We start from the raw sequence: 26,703 nt of genomic DNA on the forward strand, positions 1-26,703 counted from the left end.
GCCTGGTGCGTTTGGAACAGCAATGCCCAAGCACTCCCCATCCCCCCGCCTGCCTGCCTTCCTTCCACGGCTGCAGAAAATGCTTGGATTTTACCCCAAGATGCCCCCTCTGAGTGTGAGAACTCCTCGGCCCGCTCCCATAGCAACTGTTCCCTAGCTACCCGGCCGCACTTGCTATTCTCATCCCAGTGCAGCTGCGTGTGGCCCCCCCGCGCTGCGCACGAGGCTGTCGCCGCTGCCGCCAGCCCCGGACCCCAAACCCACCCTGTGTCCCCCACCAGGCTGCCCCCCTTTGACCGCTTCACCCTTGGTGACCGTCGTGACCCTCACCCCGTGTCACCACGCAGGGTCTCCCTTGGAGGGGCTGTTCCTTGAGCTAAGGAGCGGCACTCTGTGCTGCCACAAGGTTCCCATTCATGGTGGCCCCCGCTAAAGCAGTAATTCACAGGGATCAGAGGGCAGCAGGACTCTGTCCCGGCCCCACAGCACACCTGGGACAGCCCAGGAAGGGCTGTGCTGGGGATGGACATGCCCCAGAGGGGACCACAGCAGGCACAAGCGTCCCACCAGCACAAGGCCTCGTACCTGTCGTGCCCTGACACTGACTCAAAATATGCAGCAAAGACACTGAGGGTCATCTGTGATACTCAGGGCTCAGCCAGCATCAGCCTTTTTGCCCTGGAGAGCAACCCCAGCCCTTCCCTGCAGGACAGGAGCACCAGCAGAGCCCATGGCAGGCCAGAAATGAGGTCCCCACTCCCTTCTTACAGCCACCAACCGTGTATGGCCCAGAGCAGGCCCCCCATGACACGAGAGCAATACAAGGCACAGCAAATCTTTACACTTAACAAAAGGTTAAAAATTTAAATACTCTCCAACTTTAGTGCAAGGCAAGCAAATGATACCACAGGTCCAAGTAGGTGCTCAGCCCCCCTGGGGGGCCTGGCTCAGAATGAGCAGAGACAGCAGCACACGCACGCACGTGTGCACACACACACACAGAGAAGGGACAAGTTATTGCTCAGGACACAGCTGGGACAAGTGTACACAAGAGGGGACAGGACAAGCTGGATGGAGAGGTGGGCTGATCCCCACGCTGCTCCCCACAGAGGGCTCCTGCCTGTGGGTGCAGGAGCTGTGCTGGCTCCCCAGAACCCCTGGGGACACACACTAAGCTGGTCCCAGCCCACTCCCCACTCACTTTTGGGTCACTGCTTCACATGACCCTGGGAAGGGACATTCCCTTTATCACAGCTTTGCTCCCTGAGAGCAGGGTCCTTTGTGTCTGCTCCTCCACCACTGAGCTGGGCCTGGGGACGGCCACATCTCTGGAATGCACAGGTCCAGAGCTGATGGAACTGCACTGCCGCTATCCTGCAGCACGCCAGGATCAGACCAACCCTTTGGCCACAGCAGCAGCACGTGCCCGGGAGTGGCTGTGTCCAGCTGTGCCAGTGGTCTGGAGAGGGGCTCGGGATCAGCTCACTGGAGCTGGCAGCACGTGTGAGACGAGGCAGGAGGCAGCAGGCTCCAGCAGACAGGGACACGAGGACAAGGCAGTGACGCTCTGCTGCCAGGACGCAATGGGAGATGCTTTGGCACAGCACTTTCCCGTGCCTCCAGGCTGAGCAATGGACTCCGCTGGAGCCAGGACACCTCAGCATGGCCAGAAAGGTCCAGGAAAGATGATTTAGACACCTCAAGGCACAGAAGGCCTCTGTCCAGGACTCCCTGGAACAAAGCTGGGACCGTCACTCCTCCCATAGGAGGACATTTGTGCCTGTGACAGGGTGGGGGCAGTGCAGGCCCCCACCCATGGACTAAAAACCAACATGTGATATGTACAGACCAACATATATAAATATACATCAAACCTGCGGTGCCGCTTCGGCACCGTGGAATGTGTCAGCAGAGCTGCTCCAGCCTGGCCTTGGCCCACGCTGGCACGATCCCTCCCTCCCACCCTGGGCCTGGGACAGGAGCGGCAGCAGCACCAGCACCATCCCAAGTGGCAGATCTGGAAGCGTCCGGGTTTGTCTCAGGGCTTGCCCATGGTCAGAGGCACCTCAACCCGAGTCGTGTGCGGCTGCCAGCCTTGGAATCATCCTCACAGTCTTCACATACAGACGTATAAAACTGTAAACAAATCCACCTTGTGGGGCCACTGCGACCGTGTCCTTCAGGCTGGGCACTCAGGAGAGGCAAGAGGGTCCCAGGGGCTGGAGAACAAGCTGTGCTCTACAGCCGGGTGGGCTCTTCCTCGCTGTCGCTGCAGTTTCCACAACAGTCCTGAAGTCAGAAGGGCAAGGAGAGGGAGGAGGGAGGGAGAGAGGAGCACAGCAAGCAGAGGGTGAGCACGGTCACACAACCCAGCCTACAGCTGCCCTCTGGCAGGGATGGGCCAGGTTCCCTCCCAGCCTGTGTGCAGGAGAGTTACATGGAGGCAAGGGGCAGCATGGGACCCCCCAGACTGCAGAGAACAGTCCAGCTGCATCTGGAGGTCAGCCCCTGGCAGACAGACTGGTGAGCACACAGCTGGCTAGCTCAGAAGCTGTGAGGAAGCTGGGCTCCAGGGACTGCAGCCACCCAGGGACACAAGCTCAGTGCCAGCACAGACGCTCGGCCCCGCTCAGGACTCAGCTGGCCACGAGAGCAGCTGAAGGCCTTTTTGCTGAAATGGGAGTCTGAGCATGGGGCAATGCCAAACCCTTCACAGTTTCTCAACCCTTCTGTGTGTCCCAGACATCTGGAGAGGAGTGAAGGAAACTTCCCACAGCCCCTGGGAGCAGAACTCCCAGCAGCGGCAGTGCAGGGACAACTTTGGCTCAAGCTGAGGGCAAGGCCTCCCGCACAAAGGCAGCAAGAGCAGGGATGCTGGATTAGTGGCTCAGGGGGCAGTTAGAACAACAAGCAGGTTGTGCTCTGCCAGGGGAAGGGAATAGGCACTGAAGGATAACACTCCTCTTTCCCAGATCTTGCCATGTCCGTGGGCCACCGGGTATTTCCCTGAGCAGAGCAGCCAGGAGTGACTGCTCACCTCTGGAAAGAGAAAACACGTGGGAAATCACAGCTCAACCCCTTCTACAAACAGCTGCCCATCCTCTGGCAGGTCCTGGCTGCCTCGGTAAGGGTTGGGTATCCCCAGAGCTGGCTCTGGCTAGGGCAGCCCACTGAACTGCAAAGCACAACTCGGGAGCTTGCCAAGGAGCAGGAGTCAGCACCAGGTGGCTGAGTGGGTCCAGAGCCAACCATGCTGGAGTCCTACAGCTGCACACAGCTGCTGAGAGGCAGCAGCCCAGGCTTTGCCAGGCCTGGAAAGAAGGCAAAGACTGTCCCGGGCAGAGGAAACAGGCAGACAAGCAAGCCCACAGCAGCTGCAAGATGTTTCTGTTCTCCTCATCCCTCAAAAGAACTGCTCTCTGCCTGGCTCAAGATCTGGCAGAAGTGCTCTGGGGAGCCCAGACAGTCCACTCCAAGAGGAAGGACTTGTTCAGGGATGGTACTATTCATGTATGAAGGAAAATGATTTAGTATTTTAGAGTCTTCAGCATCCCTCTGCCTGGGTGATTCCAGCATGTTTAGCCAGGACACTCCTTTCCAGCCCCCTTGACTCCCCCAGCATGGGGAGTGCCAGCCAGGCAAGGGCTGGCTCCTTGCAGCCTTGCACGGGTGCCCCTGAAAGCTCTAGGCTCTGGCCACCCAACACTAGGGAGACTGCTCGCTGCCCTCTCGTGCCCACCTCCCTGCCAGACCTGCCTGGCACAGGCAGGAGCAGGGTCACTGTTGCTGGGAGACTGGCTGGAGAGGAGATGCTGGGCAAACCCTTACCTGTCTGCTGAACAAGCGCTGGAGTAACCCTTTTTTGGGCTGTGGAGAAGGTTGCCCTTTCCAGTCCAGGTCTGGGGGCACTGTGCCATCTGTGCTAAAGACATTCAGCTCCTTAAAACACTCTGTCTCGATCATCTGGAAGAGGGAAAAGAAGGCTGCAGCAAGTGCCACATGGAGCCCATCCCCGGGGGCCCAGCAGAGCATGAGAGCAGTGGGGACAGCACAGGGACACTGCCCTCAGCCATGGTGGGCACAAGCAGGAGCAAAGACCCACCTCGTTCTGCCAAGGAATGGGCACACTTCCTGTAGCAAACTTCTGGTAAAAGTCGTTGTCTGTGGGCTCCAGCTCCACTCCTTTCACCGTGGAGAACTGCTCGATGTCCAGAACATCCTTGCAGTAGATGGCCTGGGGCTATGCAGCACAAAGATTGCTCTAATGCCAGGCTCCACCTTGATGCCACCACCTCCAACTCTTGCTCATGGCTAAGCCAAGGCCATCTCTCCCTGCAGCCCAGAGCTTGCTGGACCCCTGTTCTGCCAGGTCCAGGGAAGGGGATGGGCCCCATCTCCCCATGCCAGGGCTCCCTCTTCCCTTGACAGCAGCAGTGACTGAAAAGGTCAGGAACAGATGGGCACTTACATCTGGCTTGAAGGGAGGGTCCAGCATGCCTGCTTCCAGCCTCCTGAAGTTGAGGTGCTTGAAGAGAGGGTGTTCCTTCACTTCCTTGGCCCCAGCTCCTCGGCACCCCAGGCGCTCCAAGGGGTCTTTGCACAGGAGCTGTGACACAAAGGAAATCAATGTCCTGAGTGAAGGGTGCTCTGTGCAGGAGCAGCCCTGGGCTCCTGCAGTGTGTTCTAGGGAGAGCACAGGCCTGCAAGGCAGCTGGGCAAGGAATGAAGGCACTTTGAATCCTCCTGTGCTGCCTTATCAGAAACAAGGGAAGCTGGCTGTCACCTCTGCAGGGAGCAGCCCTGGTGTTCTGCTGCTGCATGCACAGGAGTGGTGGGAGTGAAGGGACAGGGCTGCACAGCTGTACCATGGTGCAGAGGGAGTGAAGGGACAGGGCTGCACAGCTGTACCATGGTGCAGAGGGAGTGAAGGGACAGGGCTGCACAGCTGTACCATGGTGCAGAGGGAGTGAAGGGACAGGGCTGCACAGCTGTACAGTGGTGCAGAGGCAGTAAAGGGACAGGGCTGTAAAGCTGTACCATGGTGCACAGGGAGCGGGCGCAGGGCGAGAACTTCTCTGAGTACTCCTCCTGCACTTCCTTCACCAACCGCTCCACCTCCTCCCGCTTGATCTTCTTCTTGCGCTGCTGGAAGGGGGACTGGCCCTCGATCATCTCGTACACCAGGCAGCCCAGAGCCCACCAGTCCGGGCTGAACGTGTAGCGCTCGTTCTTCACCACCTCTGGAGCTGCAGAGGAGCAGCGGTGAGGGATGTGTGAGGGCAGGGAGAGAACATCTTTTGAACCACTATTTGCTCCAAGCACGGTCACTTACCCATGTAGCCAACTGTCCCCACCCGGCCCTTGATTGTTTGGCCCTCTGGCACATGCACAGCTAGTCCCAGGTCTGAGATACGGATGTGACCTGCACAGAGGAGGGGACAAGTTAACAGGAGAAAGTCAGGGGCAGTGTTTGAAGCTGCCAAAAACTCAGGGTAACCCTGGTTCAAGCAGAGTAAGAAAAAACTCAGGCTCACGGCTCCTCTTGACCCTGCACTCACCATGGTCATCCAGTAATATGTTCTCTGGCTTCAGGTCCCTAGGATGGAAGGGACTTGATTAGCAAGAAGCCTGTTGTCAAAGCAAAGGACACAAGCAACAGCCACATCTCAACAAGTCACAGATAAGCAACTTTAGGATGCAATGTCCCTGCCTCGGGCACACAGATAACCTTCCTCTCACCTTCTGCCCCAGAGCTGACCCTGCAAGCTCTCCCCTCCAGGACAGAGAGGTGGAACACAACCACCTTCAGCCCTCTGCAGTGAGCTTGAGGATGGTTCCCTCTTTGCAAGCACAGAACTCAGTATGGAGCAGGCCACATAAGAAACAGAGGTTTCTCTGCTTATCCTGCCCCAGGGCAAGGAAGGACCAGAAGGGATTTCCTGGCCAGTGTTTAGCCATACTATACTAACACTGCATCACACCCTGTGAGTACAGTCAATCGACTTGTTTTCCCTCCTCCTCAGCTTTTGAGCACGTTGGGGCAGCCTACCCTCCTTTGTTCTAGTGTCAATACTGCCCTGAGACATTCACAGCACGATCACATCCTGTTCTTGGCGATCATTTACCAGCACAAGGAAGCCAAGCTAAAGTCTCCCTTTCTCCCACAAGATCAGCTCTCTGTTCCCGATTCCTCTCTCAGCTCTGTGCTGCTTTCAAGCCTGAACTTATTTTGTTGAGCAGACAGACCCAGCTGGGCTGGTAAGAGCAGCAGGAACCCTCTTGCTGCTGCAGACCCTACAAGCTCTCCCAGCAGGGACCAGGCAGCACGCACCTGTACACTATCCTCTCCTGGTGCAAGTCCTCCAGGCCACAGCAGATCTCAGCAGCATAGAAAGCTGCCCGGGGCTCCTCGAAACCAGCCTCTCCCATGTGGTAGATATGGAACTTGAGGTCCCCTCCATTCATGAGGGTCAGCACTAGGCAGAGAGCATCTTTAGTTTCATATGCATAGGCTAAGCTCACCTGCAATTCAGGGCAGAAAGGCTGTTAGAAGACACAGCTGGAAGAGGGAGGTGCCCACACTCCCATGGATACTTTGCCACCCAAGCAGCCACACACAGGCTCAGGGCTGGGCCTTTGCCAGCAGAGGAGGAACTGTGCAAACCCAGGGAGGACATGGCCCAGCAGTCCCAGCACACCCCCAGCTTTCCTTGGACAGGGAGGACACTTTCCCTGAGCCAAAGCTGCTTCCCCCCACAGGCAGGCAGCACTCAACAGCAACATTGGGGCAGCATCTGATGAGCCCTCTGCAAAGGGAGGTTCAGGCTTTCCACACCTCAGTGCACCAAGGCAGAGCTCCCAGTCACACAGCTCAGGGCTGGGCTTCTCCCCACCCCACTGTCTGGAGAGACAGTTCTCACTGTTTACTTGTGCCCCAAAAGTCACAAAGGTGCCGTAAAACCAGATGGATGTTTGGAGCTGTTCTACAGCATGTTGTGGAGGCGGTAAAGGTCCTGCCAGACCCCAGCCTTGTGAGAGATGTGCAGCCACCAGGACCCTGCACCATGGGCAGAGCCTGCTCCTGCCTCTGCACACCAGGTGAGGAGCACAGAGGTGCCAGGCTGGCTGGTTGGAGGAAGAATCCAGCATTGCAGCAAAGTGAGAGCAATTCCTATGTACTTACTACAAACCTACTGTTCACTTTTTCCAGGATCTGTTTTTCATTCAGGGCCATGGCTTCTCCCTTCCTCTTTTTGATCCGTTTCTTCTCCAGTTTCTTGCAGGCATACATCTTCCCAGTGGCACGCACTTGGCAGGCACACACCTGGAGGGAGGACAAGGCTCAGCACCCTCCCACTGCCATTTCCAGAGTGGGGGTCTAGGCTCTGCTCTCAGGAAGAGGCACAGGAATGCAAAAAAGCCCATTGTCAAAGCAAAGACACAGGTAACAGTGACAGCTCCAGATGGTACAGAGAGGCAGGAGCCAGCTGTAATGCCTCTAACGCCTTTAGCAGCACCATGGCTGGTGCATAGGAAAACAGAAGGCCACTCCATAAACAGAAGGAAGCCTGGCAGGAAGTTTTCAGGAGTGCAGTTTGCCCTGTTGAGACACAGGAAACTGACCTGACTCTGCCCAGTTAGCAGTAGGCACTACAGGGCTCATGCTACCAACCCCACACAGCACCTCCCACACCTCCAGCACCTGGAGAGATGAGCTCCTGCCTCTCAGGAGGAGCTGACAGGCCACACAAGGCCCAAAACACAGCCCACCCAGCCAGCAGCACCTGCCTCCGGGTGCTGGAGCAGCTGGTGGCACCCTGATGGCCAACCCAGATCTGCCTCTGGCAGCAGAGAACAGTGGCTGCTTGGTACCCGAATGCAGAGGAAACAGTGGTTACTCACCTCCCCAAAACCGCCCTTACCCAGCACACGGTACTGGCGGAAAGTGTTTTTGGTCACTGGCTGCCTGTGAGGGAAAGGAAACCAGAGTGGGACTTCAGCAATGAGAGAGCTCCATGCCCTGGCCTGAAAGATTGTGGCTCACCCCAAACCCCTGCTCAAGCCAGCCTTGCTTCCCCACGAGGCAAGCAAGGCTGGGGAGGCTGCTGGTGCCAGTAAAGGTCCCTGAGGGACAGCAAAAGCCAGGCTCGTGGCTCCTGCCAGGGCCCAGAATGGGAAGGAGCCCCAGGAACCCCTCAGGAAGGCCGTGTGAGGAGGGTGCAGGCTTCCCAGAGGTGAGGGGAGCGTTACCGTTCCAGCCATTTCCACTGCAGGAAGCGGTTGAAGTACAAGCTGTCGAGGTAGTCGGCAAAGGGAGCCACGCTCAGGTAGTCGTGGATAAGCCTAGGAGAGAGCAGAGCCAGCACTGTTCCTGAGAGCTGGTCACAGCTCTGGAAAAAGCCAGCAGCCCAGTTGAACAGCCCCAAAAGACTTTGCCATCCCTCACCCAGCCTGGTGCTGAATCACCCACACAGCCCTGGCCCAGAAAGCCCCGCTCCATGCTAAGCCTGATGCAAAAGGAAGGTGCGTTGGAGGCACCACTGTGACAAATGCAGCACCCTGGGACCCGGCTGGCACTGCTAATTGTGGCCTCTTGGCATCAGCCACGGCTGCAGGACAAAGGGGGACAATGGGACTCTGCAATTGCCCCTCTGCTCACAGGGCAAACCTGCACACAGGCTGTAATCAGCTGCTAGCAACATTTAGCACCAGGCGCTGAGCTGTTCACTATCAGATGAATATCCAGCACAAAAGGCCACAGGGGATCCTGCTCCAATGAGCTAACTGCCTTGGAGAGCAGTGCCAGGGCTGCCCAGCGGAGTGAGGAGCCTTAGACACAGTGTCTAGACTGGAAACACGCATCAAGGAGAAGCGGATGGGCTCTCCCCTTTCAGAGCTTGCCAAGAGCAGGCAGGGCCCAGCCCGGAGGCTCTGCATTCAGACACGACACTGGTTACCACACACGGAGCTAACGCTCCCCAGAAGACTGCAGCAAATGTGTTGCCACAGCCCTGCACTCAGTTAGGCAACACGCTCCAGCTACTGTGCAGGGAGGGGTGAGGCTGCAAGCCCAGTTTGCCCAAGAGCTTCCGCTTCACACCCGGAGCTGGGACCTTGGTCACTGCTTCTGTGATGGGAACAGAGGTGACCTTAGACCCCTGCAGCAACAGCCAGAGTAACCCAAACACAACAGCGACTTCTGCAGCAGGCAGGACAGGACAGCTGGCATGGAATGTAGCTATGGGCTCAGCTCAGCTGGGGCCCACAAGATCCTGGCACAAAACTGGGAATAGCATTGGTACAGGGTCTTCCCAAATGGCAACTCTGACTGGGAGGACTGACAGAGGTTTCTGCAGCAGCTCGTGGCTCCCAGAGCACAAGATATCCTTGTGCTCACTTTCCTGGAGCCAGGCTCCAGACTGCTGGCCCAAAACTCCTCAGGCCCCAGCCTTGGCAGCAGCTCTCACTCTCCCAGAGGAAGGGACCATGAGGTGAGTCAGCTGCAGATCATCCCTGTGCCATGTGTGACCTGCAGGCACAGCCCAGCCCTCCAACTTACTTAGTGCATTCCTTGAAGAGCTCCTTGGAAGGTTCCTGCTCCAGCCTCTCACAACAGGCATCCACCAGTTGTGAAGGAACTTCAGGCACATGGTCCTCACTCTGGGGACAAAGGGATGGAGTCAGACACAGGGAGCAGAGCGCAGGAGTCCTGCTTTAGGGTCAGTGGACAAAGCAGTGTGGCAGCTTGTGAGGTGGTGTGGTGGCTCAGCATGTTGGCTGTGGCAGGATATGGGCAATGTCAGCTGCTGGCTCTCCAACTGTTCTACCCTTGCAGGCAGCAAACACAACCCTCTTACTCACGTTTGGCTTCAAGTACTTTTCAATCAGGTGCTGCCCACATTCCTTCCTCTTCTCATCTGGAGCCACTTCGTACCCTGCCTGGAGAGAGCAGTGTGAGTGGCAGTTCCAGCCAGAAACCCAGCCTTGCTACTGGGCAATAGCTGCGGAGCAGCAACACCCTCTGCCCAAAGTTTCCCATGCTTTCCTTGAAACCAGATCTCCAGCAAACATCTCCCTAAGCAAAGGCCCAGCCCTATCTGGGCTCCGACTCACAGGTTTTTCCTACAGGAAAATCCTATGTGCCCAAAAGTACTTGCTGGAGCACCCAGCCGACCAGTTTGTGCCCAGGGTGTCAGGAACATCCCTGCCTCCCCCAATGAAGCCTGATGGGCTTTGCTCTTACCACAGCATCCAGGAACTTGACGCAGCGTGAGAGCTCGGGGCGCGTCTCGCAGAACTGCCGGAAGAGCATGTGCCCAATGGGCTGCTTCTCGCACAGGCTGTGGTAGTCCCGCTCTGCAAACGAGGAGAAGGTCACCCTGCCAAATCCCTAAGGAGCAGTCCCAGCCCAGGGAGCAGTGGGGGTACTGTGACTCCTCAGCTGGGCTGCTGACAGGTCCCACCAGCCTGAGACTCCCAGGAGAGCGAAGTGCACCCAGTGGGACAAGGGACATTGCTGAGGTTTTACATTCCCCTATGGAAGATCCTCTTCCCTGAAAGAGGATTGACCTGCTGCTCTGTTCATCCTGAACCTCTTGCTCCTAGCAAAGGACTTCCGTATCAGCTGCTTGCCTAAAGGCTCTCTCCTCTCTCCATAGAGATCGACCAACTACTCCAGACACACAACTTTCCTTGGAACATGAGGAACACACCAAGCTTATCTCAAGGCAGATCTTCCAGGCCAAGAGTTGTTCTGATGACTCCTTCAAACCACTTGTGTTCCCAAAGGCCCTGCTGGAAGCAGCAGCATCAAAATGGGAGGCACCATTCCCACAGATGCCTTGCTGATGTACACACAGCAGTCAGAACTCCCCTCTCCATGGGACAGCCACTTGCTTGTACAACAACTCTTGCAGATTCCTCCTACCCCTGTCTGAACTCTGGCAGCCCACACACAAACGCCTTTGACTATCCAGAGCACTTCCAGTTCTCTGCCTTTTTCCTGCCCTTCCACTCACGAGACGTCTGATCTCAGGCCAGAAGACATTTCTGTGACGGCCAATGCCACCGAGGGCTGCGGGCTGCCTGCAGAGCAGATGTGCAGCCACCCAGGGGATCCCAGCGCTGGGTACTCCCAGCCTTCCCCTCCCTGTGCAGCTGTTTCTCTCGAGGAAGCTGCAGCTTCCTGAGGGTGCAGGAGAGTGCAGAGCCAGGCGGGCTGTGGTGGGGGAGGAGGTGGCCGCACCAGCTCCGCCGCACCAGCCGGTTTCCTTGTGTCTGCAGGGGAAGGAGTTCCCTTCAGCTGGGGAGGACCAGAATTTTGCTGTCGGTGAGATCAGAAGCTTTCAGCTGCCCTGGTTGCTGCCCAGACTCACACGAGGTTACTCCCTGTGGTCAGGGCACAAAAAGCTTAATTCTGCAATGGGCAACCAGCCCACCGTGCCCACAGTCCTGCCAAGACTCTGGAATAGGAAAGAAATGCCTTTCCAGCAAGCTATGAGGTGAAAAGAATGACACCCAGCCAAAGAGTGCCCAAGCACAAGGAACGGGGTCATCTCTCCCATGGGAAAACCAAGAGCAGCTGCTGCCACCTGGTTCAAAGCACTTCTCACGTGCCTCTCCAAGGGGAAGTGAGACACGGGTGGTGACAGCCTGTGGCTGTGAGGGACTTGCTTCCCAAATCTTCTCAAGGTCACTGTCCTGGATAGCAGGACAGCAGACACAGAGACCACCAGCACTCACCGCTGGCAAATGGGCGAAGTTCAGTGCTGGAAAACATCGTGACAGCCACAGGAAGGGTGGCTGCAAGCACAGGATGGACAAAAGCTGGGGGAAAGCTCTGCTGAGGGCATTGCAAGTCAAAGAGGCAGAAAGGGTTTGGATGGCCAAGATGGGAGCTGCAAGGAGAGCCCAAGTCAGAGCCCTGTTCAGCCCTTGCTCCAGAGAGGCAGCCAGCAGCAAATCCAAGGCTGGAGTCACCATACAGTCACATCTGGCTGTGAAGCCAGCCCTGAGAGATCATGCATGGGTTGTGTGGCAGAGTGAGGTGGGGACAGCCTGCACTGGGCTGCTGTGAACTTGAGGGTTACAGGATGGATGAGTGAGGTTGAGTTTCTCCAAGTACTACAGTTCCATGGGGCCCAAAGGACTGCCAGGACTGGAAAACCTGGGCAGGGCAGAACTGGGAATTTGAGCTGCAGAAACCTCCCAAACCCATTAGTTTCAACAACACCTGCTCTGAAACAAGGCAAGTGCTGTGCCACTCTCCAGCTGGCAGATGAATCCGGGTTGAAAACTTAAACAAGCTCTCCTCTTCCCAGGAAGCAAAGCACTTGCACCCTCTGTGCCCCAAAACAATTTCACATGATCTCAGGACCAAGCCTGCTGCACAAACAACATTAAAACCACGATGAGTACAAAGTACAGAATGAAAATGACAGGCCAAGCCCTGCTCAGTGCCAGTTCTCATCCACTCCACGCAGCAAGAACCCACTTTGCCTGAGAAGAGCTACTGCTTGAATGTTAGAAGCTGAGGTGTGTGGAGCTGAGCTGAATCCAGCCAGGGAGAACAGAGAACGTTACCAGGACCTTTGCTATTTTTGCAAAGGCACCCCAGAGTGACACTCCAAAACTCTGCAGCATGGAGCAGGTCTGTTTGCACACAGAAACTTATCACAGCCTCGCAGGTGTGTGGCTACATCATCAGCCACTTACCTACCCATTATTTCTTCCCTGCACTCTGAACTCCAAGTAATCCTGGCTGGGATTTGCCCTGTTATGTGTCCCTGACACTCAGCTTGGGGTGCACGACTCCCACCAAGCCCTGCATCTCACCCAGGGTTTGCCGAAGGTCCTCGCAGAGGCTGATGTGGGGGAACTGCAGCATCTGGCGCCATTTCTTGCTCTTGCCTTTCCGGTTTCCTCCACCACCTGCAGGGCACACAAAATCAATACCATGAGTCAGGAAGCAAAGGTGTCTGACTGCACCCTAGCCTTGCCTCTAAGTCCAGGCAAGGAAAACAAGACCAAAGTGGTACCACCATCTCCTGGTGGGACAAAAGTGTTGGAGCCGCAATTGGAAATAGACAGACCAACCTCTGGCTGCTGAACAAATCCCAAACCAGAACTTGAAGACCTTTCATGATGGGAGAATCCCACCAAGGGCAGGAGTGTCCACAGCCACAGCAGTTCTTGGCTCCCAGGCTGGTCCCCAGCACCTCAGCATAACTAATGACCCCTCCAGGCCATGCCTTGCTTGGTGTGAAACTCTTCCTGCCGCAGTAAAGATGTTCATGCCACCTACTCATTCCAGATTGATTGCTTACTCCAGGGAGGGGCTCTCAGAGGGAGGACACAAAGCTGGGAGACAGGAATTCCTGCTCTAATCCTGGCTCCACAGACAACTCGCTGCATTGCCTGGGGCTCATCGCTTCAGTTTCCCACCTGTGAAGTGGGGACACTCCCACCATTCTCCAGAGATAAGCCAGCCTCAGAAAATCCAGATCCAAAACCCAGGTTTTATTCCAGCTTCAGCTGCCGGAGTAAATGCCCAGTGCTGTAGGACAGGGTGGGAAAGCTTCTAGATAGACCAAGAAATTTACATCATAGCAAGCACTAAGTACGATTGCTGGGATCAGCCAACCTCCAGGGATTGCTTTCCCAGTGCCAACACACACAATTTCCCACCTCTCTTTGGAAATCCATTAAATCGCCCTGCCAAAGTGGTCGGGCCAAGAGTCAGGCCCAAGGCCCGGCCTTCTGAAATCACACAGGGGTTGAACAGAATTTATCAGCTCTTGAGAAACACCCTCATAACACTTTCCTCCACCGCAGATGCAGTTCAGCCCCAAACCCCAGACACAGCCCCCCCGGCGCAGGAGAACCAGGTGGGATGGGGCCATCCTGGTCAGCCTCAGGCTGATGCCAGCCCCAGGCCCGAGCCCCTGGCACGCCGTGGGTCCCTGCACTGCATCTGCCCCGCACCAGCAGCTGGGCCGCACGATTGTACAAACTCAGGAAGGAAGTGACTCAAGGGTAAGCAAGGCTGGAAGAAACCAGCGGCGCAGACACCTTCTTGTCAGCCACAATGAAGCGGATGGGGGCAGCGAAAAGAGGGCAGGGGAGGACAGGCCATCCTCACCCCAAGAGAGCTCAAGGAAAGGCAGAGCAAAGCCCCACAGCACCCGGAGGTTGCATTTCCTTGAGTTGTTTGCTTTGAAAGGAGGCTCCAGCGCCCTTCACGCGCGGTTCTCCCCCGCCCTCCCAGCACTGCTGACAGTCCAGCGGGGAGCTGGGCTCCTGCACAGACACCTCCCAGCACCCCTGGCTTGGGGATGGGGCAAGCGGTGGGCTGCCTCCACCCCGAGCAAGCTTCAGGACTGGGTGATGGATGAGAGCTGGTCTGTTGTCCCTCTGTCAGGGGGACAAGGATCCTTCACTTTTCCTGAGCCAGACCAAACACAGGGCATGGTCGTGCTGTGGCAGCAGCTGAAGGTGGCTGTCAGCAGCCCCACAGCACATTCCAGCTCAGCTCTGCACTCCCACACCAACCTAGGAAGCTCCAAAAAGGCTGGGCTGGAGCTAAGAACCCAGCCCTGTTGGTTCTGGCCTGCAAAGCAGCTCTGTCCTGTCACAGAAGCTGTCTGAGCTTAGCCCAGTGGCCACCACGGCCACTCAGCCACAGGTGGGAGAGCCATGGACAGGCAGCATGGACACCTGTGGCTCTCACAGCCCAAGAACCAGCTGGCACAAGCAGGACACGGGGCTGTTTCTGCCTGCAAACTGCCCGCTGCTGCCGAGGGAGAGGCACCAGAGGAGCACCAGGAGCAGCAGCCGTCCAGCACCTCGTGCTGCATCAGTGCCAAAACTCCACTCCCCAAGGGCACAACAGGAGCCAGTCTCCGGGTCACTCCGTGTGAAGCTGGGCCTCGTGCCTGCAGGTCACAAACCCTGCTGCTTGGTTTTGAACCAAACCTTGCCATTATGAACCCGAACGTCATGGTCCACCACGGTCACTGTGCCAGGAGTACTTGCACTTAGCCTGGTTTTCAAGCAGCTTGGAAATGTTTCTGCCCGTGCAAATTTAATTTCGCTGCTTTTTGCTCCCGCAAATCTAATCTCCAAAGCCCTCTAACTGGATTTCAGCGGGTCTCTCAGGCTTCAGGATGGCTCGGTCTGGCCAACTGCACACCAAGGGGCACGGGGGACTGTACTTCCCCACCACATGTGTGATTTACCGAACTCATCGATGCCTGGCTGAAGTGGATCTTCTGTGCAAAGGACCAGGTTCCTGTGTGAGACTTCCCATCCCCTCCCGAGGCTTCTCCACGCAGCTCTCCTGCAACCTTCAGGACAGCCCCGCTGCTGCCAGGCTGCATCCCGCACGGGGGGCTGGAATTCAGCGTCGTGGGGCCGCAGCAGAGCTCCAGGAGCCCCGCGGGCCGGGGCCGGGGCTGGGGTGAAGGCGGCGGACGGGTGGGGCTCCCCGCCGCAGTCTCGGGATCGGCCCGCGAGCGCGAAGCAGCACTTTACCGGACTGAAATCAACTTTTTTTTTTTTTTTTTTTTTTTTTTTTCTCTTACGGTACCCAAAGGCACCCAAAGCTGCCTCTCGCCCGTGCCGGAGGATCTGGAGCAGTCCCTGGACGCGGGTGGGGCGATCTGCACCGGAGAGGCAGCGAGGCCGCCCGGGAGGGAGCTCAGCACCCCCGGAGCGAGCACAGCACCGGGCAACCCCCGCGCCGGACGGGGGAGCCGAATGCCTGTGCCCGGCTCGCACCGCCGCCTCCCCGCTCCCCGCCAAGGCCGCGATCCCCGGGAAGGACCGCCCCGGCCGAGCCCCGGGGCGGCACCAGCGGGGCCCGCAGCCCCGCCAACTCCGGTGCCCGGCGCCGCTCACCTTCGCGGGCCTTGAGCAGGACGGTGTTGGCGACGATGTTCTCCAGCTCCATGGGCCCGCGGGCGCCGCCGCCTCCCGCCGGCTCCGCTCCCCGCGCTCGGCCCGCGCCCGCCGCCCCCCGCCGCCGCCGCCGCCGCCGCGCCCCGCCCCCCGCGCCCCGCCCGGCCAATGCCTGCCCTCGCTCCTCCCGCGCCGCGCTCCCATTGGCCCGCCCCTCAGGAAGCCCCGCCCCCTCCGCATCCCCACCGCCCTCCAGTTGGCCCCGCGAGGTGCGGCGGGTGGGGCGGGGCCAGGGCGGTGACGTCATCCGGCGGCCATCGGCGAGGCGCTGTCGGGACGAGGGAACGGGCGCTGATTGGAGGGCGAGATGTCAATCAGGGCGCGCCGCGAACGGATGGGGAGAAAGGCAAGGACGCCCACACGGGGAGCCCCGCCTCGCACGTCATCTGATTGGGTGTGGAGCTGCCACTCAGCCGCAGAGCGAGTCGTGATAGGCCGTTCTGTGGTGGGTGGGGCCGAGCTATTGCATATAAATGAGCGCGGGGGCTCAGTGGAAGCCGTGAGGGCGTCCCGGACCGGGGGGTGCCCGGTCCCGGTTCTTCGGCCGGCGGCCTCTCCGTGCTGTCCTGTGCTCTCCTGGCAGAGCCAGTTACGTGTTTAGGGGAGCCTCCCCGCCTTCGCAGCCTCAATAAAGTCCAAGCAGCCACACGTGTTTCCCCGGTGTTTCGGTCAATCCCGGTCACCGGGTGGGTGACCCAAGCTCCGGTGCTGTGCCCCGTTTCCGTGGTCGCCGCCGCCGTGGAGGTTTGGGTTTTGTCATCCCCCAGTGCAGCTGACCCTGACAGCTCATGTGCTGTTCTGGTGTTTTTGAGCTCCCGACAGTTTCTTAACACCAATTATTCTCTCTAAAAACCATTCTTTTAAACTTATACCAGAATTAGCAGCAGCGTTACGCTGTCTGAGGAAAAGCTGTGCTATGGGAACCTCTCCCCACCTGATCCCCAGCAAACCAGTCACTGGTTTCCCTGCGGAGCCGGCCTGTACTCGAGCACCCCTCGATGACCTGTCAGCCCCTCGGGTCACCTGCCCATCTCCCTGCCTCTCCTGGGCACAAAACCACTCGTTCATCTTAAACCAAGTGCTGTCTGCCCTGCTTTGTGCTGCTCGTGGCCTTGGAGTGAGGACATTCTGCCTTCCCACGGCTTCTGTCCCTTGCTCCAGCCCACGGGAGATGTCTCCTTCTGCCCCAGGTGTGAGGCTGGTGCTGGCCAGGTATGGAGGAGATGATGGGCAGGTCCCTCGACTGGTTTCTGTTAATGGCAGCCTGGGCCCATGGCAGGAGAGATGTTGGGTTCATGTCCTCAAGCTGTAGTGAGGATGATATTAAGACAAATTACTCCAAGCACTCCCTGTCCATGCAGTGGGTACTGCCTGTGGCTGCTGTGCTCTTCAACATCCACGGGAAATCAGATGTCACATCTTCAGGGTATGAATCTGCAGGGCTGAGAAGGAGGAGGAGGAGGATGCTTTGCCTTGCCACACCTTGGGGTAATCTCTCTGTCACTGCCTGGAGGGATGAGCTCATGGTGTGAGAACTCCTCTTTTAGAGCTGCTTTCTTTCCAAAGCTGGCACATGTTTATTTTGAACTTAAAATGAGATTACTCTGCTTCCATTCATTTCCAGCATTAACCCTAGGGTTGCTATTTTCTGTCTCCTCCCACCTGGCATTCTGCAGCACCGTTCCTGTCACTGACAAGACTCAACGGACAACGGGAGGCTGCTGGAGCAGCACCAGTGTCCAGAAGATCCTGATGTCCCCAACAGATCCAGCGGCAGCTCAGGTGGTGGAGCTGCCACTCTGCTTTTTGGCTCTGTGGAGGGAGCTGTGCACTCATGCCCAGGAGGATGGACAGTGCCTGGTACCCTGGCTGGCACCAGGGTGTGCAGCCAGGGCACTGTGGGGCCCTGGGGTGCTGCCACAGGACTGGTGCCCCCTGGCAGAGCTGGCCTGGCTGGGTCCCCACTAGTTGCCCTCATCTGAGTATTTTTAGAAGCAAAATGTTGTTTAGTTGTGAGAAGGAGAATGGTGGCCGTGGGAGGGGAAGCTGGGCGGCAGTGATAGGGCAGCTCCTTCCGCAGGCAGTGCCCGTGCAGCTCCAGCCGCTGGGGCCAGACGCCTCCGAGAGTCATCTCTGGGACCCATCCCAGCCTGATTCCACTGGGAACCTCTGCTGACTCCGAAGCTCACACCATGAGCCTCCCCACATGCGGCCAGCAGGCACAGTGATGGCCCAGGGAGCCTCACTGCTGTGAGTGCCCTCATCCCACACAGCCCCCATCCCATCCAGACCCCCCAGACCCCAGCTGAGCTGCACCCACCCTGATGGGGGCTGGGGGGGGGGGGGGGCTGGTCAGGGCCAGTGTTCCTTGGGTTCCAGCTCCCAGGCGCCAGCAGCTGTTTTTAGCCTAGAGAAAGTCCAATGTTTTGAGATTTTCTATTTTGAGCAGCAAAGCTGAAGAAGTGGAGCAGCCCCTGACCTCCGGGTGTCTGTGCAGAGCGAGGCAGGCAGCCAGGCAGGGTGGGTGTGGGGCGGATTCTGCCCCCCAAGGGGGATGTGGTTGTCCCCAGGTCTTCTCCCCACAGCTGCCTCTGTGGCCTCTTGCACGTCAGGCTGTGCCGGAGCCTGTTCCCATGCGATCCCATCTCTGACACTCTCCCAGGGGAGAACGGCCTTTCTGGCTCTGGGATATCATTCCTCCTTTCCCTCCTGCAGCAAGATCCCAGTACAGTCCCCGAGCAGGACGTGGGCTGTTGCACGCCAGACCTGCAACCCCTGTACCCCACCACGGGTTCATGTGTGCCCTCACAGAGCCCCCATGACACAGCACAGCTGGTGTGATCCCAGAGGGGACAGCCCTGGCAGAGAGGCACAGGGCTTGGACTGGGCTGCTGTGGTGGCACAGCCAGCTCAGCCCAGTGCTGGTGACGCTGCCACGGGGAGGGTTTTTTCTCCTCGCAGCAGCCATGGGGTCCTACACAAGAGAGTGCTAGGGGACACAGACATTCATCTGGCGAGGGCTGGTACTCACTGGAGCTGCCGTAACAAGTTGTCACCACCACTGCTGCAAGGCATACGTGTGGGGTGATGCTGGTGACAAAAGGTGCTGGCAGTTGGTGCCACTTTCTGGGCTCCCTGGAGGCGGACGCCAGCCGCAGGCACAGGATTTGGTCTCGTTTTATTCAATCCTGCATTTCCAGAAGCACCTTGAGCTGCACACTGGCACCGCCATCCAGGGTCTGTGGTGTGGCCAGGTGCTGTGAACGCTGAGCAGGGCTGGGGAGCACGTCCCTAATGTCCCAACGGGTCCCTAAGTGCGCTGCCGGTGGGGGACAGCGAGGAGCCGGCGGAAGGCAGCACGGAAGTCCCGGTTGAAGAGGGTGTAGATGAGGGGGTTGACGCTGCTGTTGCAGTAGCCGATCCAGAAGAAGAAGTTGAAGAGGGGCTTGGAAACATGGCAGCCCTGCCCACAGAGAGCCCCCAGGCTGTAGGTGAAGAAGAAGGGGAACCAGCAGAGCACGAAGGCGCCCATCACCACAGCCAGCACGACAGTGAAGCGCCGCTCCCGCGCCCGCACCAGCCGCCGGCGGCACAGCAACACACTCTGGTGCTGGCTCCGGCGCCGCCATCTCAGCATCCCAATGCCTGGCACCTTTCCATCGCCGCTGGTGGGGCGCGGCGAGCGGGCGGCGAGCAGGGCGGCCGTCCGCTGGGCAGTCAGGCGGTAGATGCGGCAGTAGACGGCGACCATGACGAGGCAGGGGACGAAGAAGGAGGCGGCGCAGGAGGCCAGCACGTACCAGGTCTCCTGGCTCAGCTGGCACTCCCGCCCGCCCGGCCGCGGCCGCAGGAGCGGTGGCAGTGCCACCAGGGCCGCCGCCGCCCAGACCGCCCCGATCATGCCCTTCACCCGCCGCGGGCTGCGGCGCAGGTTGAGCCGTGCCGCCCGTGTCACGGCCCAGTAGCGGTCGAGGCTGATGGCACAGAGGTGCCCGATGGACGCGGTGCAGAGCAGCACGTCCAGCGCCAGGTACAGGCTGCACCACAGCCCACCAAAGTACCAGTAGCCCATCACCTCGTTGGCCAGGGAGAAGGGCAGGACGAGGACGGCCACCAGGATGTCTGCTGAGGCCAGGGACACGAGGAAGAGGTTCTGTGGGGCTTGCAGGGCACGGCTGGTGGAGATGGCCACCACCACTAGAGCGTTGCCCAGCAGGGTGGCCAGCAGGACGGACAGGGCTGCCAGCAAGATGAGCCCCGTGGCTGCGGGTGAGTGTGGGGCACTGCCAGCGCCGCTGCCGTTACCAGAGGTGTTGGGAAGGGCGCTGGCTGGCTCCATGCTGGCCCAGCCCCTCAAGCAGATGAAGCCCCATGGGGCTTTCCCCCGCCCTGCTCACCGGTCCTGAAGCAGCTGCGGGTGCAGTCCCAGCATTGCCGAGTCCCTGGGGGGTTCTCCCGGCTGCCACCACTCCTGCACTGACCTGGTCTGGTGGCGAGGTCGTCCTGGCCCAGTGGTGGCCCGGCTGGGCACGCGGGACAGCGGCGGTGCCGGGAGCACTGAGAGGCTCCCACAGCAGCGCTGCTGGCTCTGCTGGTCCCAGTCCGGAGGAGGGCGGGAGGGAAGGAGGGAGGGAGGGAAGGGTGGGCCGATATCACTGGCAGGAACCCAAACATCTGTGGGCAGTGGGAGAAGCTGTTATTGCCACTTAAAGGGCTCCCTTCAGGGTCACCATGGCAGGAGGGCTCCAGCTGCGGGTGCCAGGGTGCCTCGTGGTGCAGGGGCACGGCCCAACCACGCCAGGTCATCATCCTGCTGATCCCAGCTCAGCAGCATCGCAGCAGCCAGGACCTTGTTTGGCTGCCCCGTGGTGTGCCTCACTCACTGATATGCTGCCGTGGCACACAGTGGGGCACCGTGGACCCTGCCAGCTCAGCCCTTTGGGGACAAGGCAGGGGGAAGAAGATGCTGCCTGTGACAGCTCAGTACAGGAGGCTACAGAGCTCGGGGTTTAGCTGTGGCATCATCACCGTGTGCTTCACAGCACAAGCAGAGTGTTTCGTGTGTCCCCAGCACCAGCTGAGCTGAGCAATGGTAGTGTGGGGGGTACCTGTGACAGCAGGGTTTGCAGAGGGAGGACCCAAAGAGACACACACAGGGGCGTCAGCGCTCCCCCTTTATTAGACACCAGCTGAGCAGGGACAGCAGACACCAGCGGCCGCAGGAGCAGCAGCCCGGGCGTGCACTGTCAGCTAGAGCCGTGTGGCACCGTGCGGGAGCGGGCGAGGGGAGCCCACCCGCGTGGTGGGGCTGGGCATCTCCTCGGGGTACGAGAGAGCGGGGTTGTCCAGCCCCAGCCTGGCCTTGTCGCGGGGTGCGCCCTCGTGCTCCTCCCAGCCCTCGGGGCTGCGGCAGCGGTCGGTGCAGCACAGCGTGGCCTGGGTGATGACGCGGTCCAGGGGCTGCAGCGAGTGCATCCAGGCGGGGAGGAAGTCCCAGGTCTGCAGCCACTTGGGCAGGCGCCCGGGGCTGTGTGCCTGCAGCGCGTTCACCAGCCCCACGAAGAAGAGGAGGCCGAGGAAGGGCGCGCCCACCCCCACCAGCGCCCGCCAGCCCGCCATGGAGATGCCGAAGATGAGGGAGGGCAGCAGGAGGAAGCAGATGATGAGGTACAGCACGGCAAACCAGCGGTACTTGGCCGTGCGCTCGCCCAGCGCCTTGGCCATGCGGATGGGCAGGCGGGTGAAGGGCAGTGGGTACCACAGCAGGATGCCCGAGATGTTGAAGAAGAAGTGGCACAGAGCAATCTGCAAGGATGGCATCCCCATCAGGCCGGGCACGTGGGCTTCCCCCAGCCCCTGCCCTGCCTGCTGACCCCATCCAGCCCAGCCATGGCCCCGGGCTGACTGTACCTGGAAGGAGCTGGCCAGCTTGTCCCCTGGACTGGCCAGGGCAGCTAGGATGGCAGTGGTGGTGGTGCCAATGTTTGAGCCCAGGGTCAGTGGGTAGGCACGCTCAATGCTGATCACCCCCAGGCCTGTGGGAGAGGCACCCCGTCACTCCTGGCAGTGCCATCCCCATGCTCTCCAAAGGAGGCACAGCTCCTTTTGTCTCTCCGAGTGCTTTAGCACCCACAGGCCAGGGGATGGCACATGGCAGGGCATGAGGAATGGCTGGGACTCACCGATCAGGGGTGTGATGGCAGAGGTGAAGACAGAGCTGCTCTGCACCACGAAGGTCATCCCAGCACCCACCACCATGGCAAAGTACCCGGTGAGCCAGCTGAGCGGGTGTGGAAGGTCTGCCACGGCATGGCCACGGGCATGGGACACAAACAGGGACATGGGCATGGCCACATCAGCGTTGGGGGTCAGGGGCAGCCAGGGGCAGGTCTGAGGATGGCAGGTGGAGATGGGCATGGGTGGCCATGTGGCATGTGGTCCCCATCCTACTCACCAGTGTTGATGACCTTCTGGATGGCTTTGGCCACCTGCCCCTTGAGCAGGGAGTTGAGGAGTTTGACCAGGAGGATGAGGCAGGTACAGAGCACGACAAGGGACCCGGCCAGCAGCACCAGCCCCACGGCCAGGTCGGGCAGTGGTGTGTCGGTGAAGAGGTGCTCACCTGCCCCACAGCACGGCTGGACAAGGGGCTGGGGCTGGCCCGGCCCCGCTCACAAACCTGCCCCCGCAGACAGCCCCACACCTGGACCCCAGCACAACATCTCCCAGTCCTGCCCCACATCATGACTCCAGCACTTCTCCATCACACATACAACCCCCAGCCCCACTTGCACCTCCCCAGCCCCATGCCCTGTGCCCCAGCCCTGCCCCAAGCCCTCCACACCCACTCACACTTCTGCCTGGTGACGTTGTGAAGGACCTCGATGCCCTTAGTGCTGCAGTGGCCGGGGGATGTGCAGTTTGGGGGGGGCCCAAGCCCCACAGTGGCCATCTGCAGGGAGAAGGTGGGCTACAGCTGGCTCCACAGTGTCCTCCGCCAACCCTTGCCCACCAGCCATCCTCTGTGGGAGTGTTTGGTGGCCCCAGCAGGGCCATGGGCCCCTCACCTGTGGGGTTGCAGGTCCACACCAGACGCGGATGAGGCTCCGGTTGCGCAGGCTCTCGTCCCCTGTCGCGATGCCCGTGATCACAGACTTGTCCAGCTGCAACAACACACATGTTGGAGAGGGCACCTGGGGGCTAACAGCACCCACAGGTTGGGGACATCTTCACTGGCATGGGGACACCACTGCCAGCCTGGGGACACTTTGATACAACTGCCATCAAAGGGACACCAGTGCTGAGGACATCACCACCAGCCCGGGGCATACCACTCTGGCATACATAACAGCTGAGGAGACCTGGATGATGAGCTTGGTGAAGGGCTCTGTGATGATCTTCAGCAGGTCGGGGGCATCTTTCCCGCTGCGGATGTTGAAGGTGGCCACAACCAGGCGGGTGACGTGGTGCAGGTACCCACTCACCACCTCCAGTGGCAGCAGCACCAGCACTGACAGCCAGTTGAAGCAGTCGTGCACTGTGGCACCAGCGAAGGCCCTGTGCAGAATAAAGGAGCCCGCTGGCATGAGGTGGTCCTGAGGAGCAGCCCCCAGCCCCAGAAGTGTCCTCTGACCCATCCGGCTCTCACCGTTTGAACTCACTGCGGTCGCCAGCCTGCATGAGGGCCACGATGGTGTTGGTGACCGAGGTGCCGATGTTGGAGCCCATGATGATGGGGATGGCAGAGCGCACCTCCAGCACTGGGGACAGAGAGAACTGCTAGCCTTGCATGGCCTGGCTCAGGGTGACCCCATCCAGCCATCCTCTCCCTCAGCCTCAGGTCCCCAGCAGCCTCATGGGCACACTCACACCCTGAGGAGACCATGCTGACGATGATAGAGGTGGAGGTGGAGGAGCTCTGCACCAGCACAGTCACCAGGATGCCCACCACCAGCCCAGCCACTGGATTGGAGAGGATGGCGTTGTCCTTGAAGATGTCCCCCGCCACCTTACCTGTAAGAGAATGTGAGCGCAGGCTGCTGGCACTGCCATTGCCACCAGGTTCCCAGGCATCCCTGCCACCCTACTACCTCCAGCCAGCTGGAAGGCAGAGCTGAGCACGTCCAGAGAGCACACAAAGAGGTACAGGAACCCAAACATCAGGGGCACCTTTAGAAGGGAGACACAGAAGGACTGGACCCTGGCCCAGCACCCGAGCTCTGTGCAAGACAAGAGAGAGTGTTAAACTCCTGCTGCGGCATGGCCCTGGCTCCCCAGGCTCCTACAGGCTTACGCCACTCTCATGGCTCCTGGCAGCACAGGGCTCGTGTCCTTAGCTATGCCACCTGTCCCAGGATCCCCTCCATCTCCTCCCACCCTGGAGTGACTTGTGCCAGCTGCCCCATTGTCCCTCAGCTCTTCCCACACCACCCCAGGACATTGAGAGTCTCTCCACCAGCACTCCCCTCCCAACCTGGCACTCCACAGTCCTGGCACCCCAAGTGCCCCAGGTGCCTCTGTCAGATCTCTGGGGTGTTCCCCAGCCCAGGTGCTGTGAGACCCCCACCCCCTGCGGGGTCTCACCTGGCCTCTGCAGCTCGTCCAAGCCCAGTCGGTGCCCCTGCCAGGACAGCGCGTCCAGCTCGTACCGCTCCCGGCCCTCGCGCAGGCGCCCCGGGGAGCCGGGGCAGGGGAAGCCATGGTCAGGGCAGGGCACAGCGCTGACCGTGAAGGGGCAGCTGTGGGCACCCGGCAGCCGGTGCAGAGCTGGGGACAGAGGGCACCTACGTTACAGCCCTGTCCTTGCAGGGAGCTCCCTGCAGAGGAGAGCCCAGCACTGCCTGGGCCAGGGTCTGGCCAGAAGCAGAGCTGAGGAAGAGGAGGAGGAGGAGGGCTGGGGGCACCTACCTTGGGGGCTGGGGCAGTAGGCGAACTGTGGCCCGTGCACAACCCTTCCTCCCCGCACCGGGCAGCGACCGGGCAGGACCGGGCTCTCCGTCCGGTAGGGCAGCATCGCTCCTGCTGAGGCTGAGCAGAGGTGGCCACATATCACCAAAGCTGTGCTGCACCAACTGCCACGTCCCCCCAGATCCCTGCAGTGCTGGCACCACTGAGAAGCACCATCCCATCAGCTGTTGGTCCCCTGGGCCACCAGCTGCTGCTGTGCCACCCCACCGAGCTCCCAAAGGGCAGGCAGGGCAGGAAGGGGACTCCTCCTGCCCAGGGCCCAGCTCACCTGGGGCTGGCCGGGCACTCAGGGCAGTGCCACTTCCACATGCCACATCCACGCGTCCCTCTGGCGAAGTGGCCCGTGGGGCACCACGGCCCTTTATACACACGCCAAGAGCAAAGTCTAAGGAGCCCCGTGTCGCCCCTCGCCTCCGCTCGCTGCTCACCTCCTCCCCAGAAATTCCTGCAGTTAATGGGTAACCCCCACCACATCCCGCGTCAGCTGCGGCCCCGGGGCGGGATGGGGCACGTGCCCCCGGGGTACCGCGCCCCCGGGAGTGTGGGGCACATGCCCCCAGGGTACCGCGCCCCGGCACTCCTGCCTCGCCTGCCCGGGGTCTGGGTGAGCAGCAGCCGCTGCGGTGATGAGCAGAGCCAGTGCCTGAGAGGTGACACTGGAGGAGCCTCGGCTCTCCATCATTTGGTGCCAGGTGGTTCATCCATTGCATGAGAGGAAGAGGAGGAGGAGAAGGGCTTGGTGCTGGTGCTGCTTGGGGCATCACAAACCAGAGATGAGGCCATGCTCACATCCAGCACCCTCAGTGCCATCGCAGCATCAGCCATGAGGGATCAGCTGTGCCCAGGGCACAATGTCCTCACTCCCAGGGCATTGGAGATGGCTGATGCCAACACCAGTGTGATCCCTGTGTCCTGCCACTGGTGGTGATGGTAGCACACAGCCAGGCTCTGTCTGTGCCAGCAGCTCAGTGTGGGGCAGCCAGCAGTGCTGAGGGCTGTGTGGGGCACAGCCTGCATCTCCTTGGCACCACATCTCCCTGGCATGTGTGGTGGGTGAGCAGGAGAGGAGCGAGGCCAGCGCTGCTGTCACCACCTCCTCGGCCCTGTTTATCATTACCTGCTGCTTACACTCCTCCAGCCAAGTTTCCATCCACCCACAGGACACCCAGCAAGCTTATGTCCACAACTGTCCAGGGGAGAGACACTGGCCCAAGGCTCCTCCAGCCCTTTGCCTGTGGGAATGGGCACAAAGAGGTGTTCAGTTGCCACATCCCCATTTCCCCAGGATTAAGCACTGTCAGAACCCATCACCATGATGAGCCAGGTGCAAATGTAAGGGAAAATCCCTTGGGTACTCCAGGGCACTCAGGGACAGCCTGGGGACACCTGTGCCACTGCTGGAGCATCACTGAGCCACCTCCACTGAGTGACAGACTGATGGAGCTGAATGCCCGGGAGGTGGCACAGCAGGGGACGTGTCCAGTGTGCAGGGGGCTGGTGTCCGCACTTGCCCCGTGCCCAGGGGCTCTTGGCCAGCTGCCCCCTCAATCATTAACCCAGTGAGGCCCTGGCAGCTCTGGCTGTCACTCATTGACAGGGTTGGGGCTGAAGTCCTTGGCCATGCCGGCCCTGCAGCTTCCCCTACTCCATCAGCAGTGCTGGGTAAACACGCTCCTGGCACTGCCCCTTGCTGCCACTCAGGGTGGCACTGGAGCTGAGGGCTGGCCCCAGCTCTGCCATGGCCCTAGGAAGGCTCTGTGGGGGAGAGGGGGGTTGAGG

At 59.9% G+C, this 26,703-nt stretch overlaps 3 protein-coding genes across 5 annotated transcripts; all 3 read right to left on the reverse strand.

Annotated features, from left to right (window-relative positions):
- Window positions 1-844: 844 nt before the first annotated feature.
- Window positions 845-15,988, reverse strand: GRK6 (G protein-coupled receptor kinase 6). Of its 3 annotated transcripts, none has more exons than XM_053956356.1 (16): window positions 15,898-15,988; window positions 12,835-12,930; window positions 10,244-10,356; window positions 9,862-9,939; window positions 9,560-9,660; window positions 8,251-8,343; window positions 7,903-7,966; window positions 7,184-7,324; window positions 6,332-6,522; window positions 5,559-5,596; window positions 5,333-5,422; window positions 5,038-5,246; window positions 4,469-4,606; window positions 4,103-4,240; window positions 3,829-3,963; window positions 845-2,289 (listed from the first exon to the last, which is right to left on the reverse strand). In XM_053956356.1, exons 1-16 carry the CDS (start codon window positions 15,947-15,949, stop codon window positions 2,239-2,241), a joined length of 1,728 nt encoding a protein of 575 aa, XP_053812331.1. In that variant the 5' UTR covers window positions 15,950-15,988; the 3' UTR covers window positions 845-2,238. The 3 variants fall into 3 exon arrangements, with proteins under 3 accessions (XP_053812331.1, XP_053812332.1, XP_053812333.1); XM_053956357.1 differs by having other exon boundaries at window positions 845-3,039; XM_053956358.1 differs by having other exon boundaries at window positions 9,862-9,935; window positions 15,898-15,973.
- Window positions 15,989-18,485: 2,497 nt separating this feature from the next.
- LOC128795686 (alpha-2B adrenergic receptor-like) lies at window positions 18,486-20,448 on the reverse strand. Its single transcript, XM_053956682.1, has 2 exons — window positions 18,989-20,448; window positions 18,486-18,666 (listed from the first exon to the last, which is right to left on the reverse strand). The coding sequence occupies exon 1, from the start codon at window positions 20,294-20,296 to the stop codon at window positions 19,268-19,270; it is 1,029 nt and encodes a 342-aa protein (XP_053812657.1). The 5' UTR covers window positions 20,297-20,448; the 3' UTR covers window positions 18,486-18,666; window positions 18,989-19,267.
- A 688-nt stretch (window positions 20,449-21,136) lies between these two features.
- Window positions 21,137-26,120, reverse strand: SLC34A1 (solute carrier family 34 member 1). Its single transcript, XM_053956654.1, is given in 14 exon segments — window positions 21,137-21,762; window positions 21,868-21,992; window positions 22,140-22,256; window positions 22,412-22,451; window positions 22,810-22,855; window positions 22,857-22,909; window positions 23,025-23,120; window positions 23,319-23,514; window positions 23,606-23,717; window positions 23,827-23,970; window positions 24,048-24,176; window positions 24,541-24,723; window positions 24,865-24,984; window positions 26,042-26,120. Coding segments are annotated over 13 exon segments (1,902 nt in total). The 5' UTR covers window positions 24,971-24,984; window positions 26,042-26,120; the 3' UTR covers window positions 21,137-21,207.
- Between the last annotated feature and the right edge of the window lie 583 nt (window positions 26,121-26,703).

The sequence above is a fragment of the Vidua chalybeata genome, chromosome 15 (genome assembly GCF_026979565.1).
Source record: "Vidua chalybeata isolate OUT-0048 chromosome 15, bVidCha1 merged haplotype, whole genome shotgun sequence".
NCBI classification, from domain to species: Eukaryota; Metazoa; Chordata; class Aves; order Passeriformes; family Viduidae; genus Vidua; species Vidua chalybeata.

Bases quoted from the DNA above. Each gene is read 5' to 3' on its own strand.
- GRK6 (XM_053956356.1), bottom strand. From the start codon at position 15,949: ATGGAGCTGGAGAACATCGTCGCCAACACCGTCCTGCTCAAGGCCCGC. The intron at 9,940-10,243 runs GTAAGAGCAAAG...TGCTCTCTCCAG, and splicing joins TCAAGTTCCTGGATGCTGTG to GCAGGGTACGAAGTGGCTCC. The intron at 4,607-5,037 runs GTACAGCTTTAC...TTTGTGTCACAG, and splicing joins CCCGCTCCCTGTGCACCATG to CTCCTGTGCAAAGACCCCTT.
- LOC128795686 (XM_053956682.1), bottom strand. From the start codon at position 20,296: ATGGAGCCAGCCAGCGCCCTTCCCAACACCTCTGGTAACGGCAGCGGC.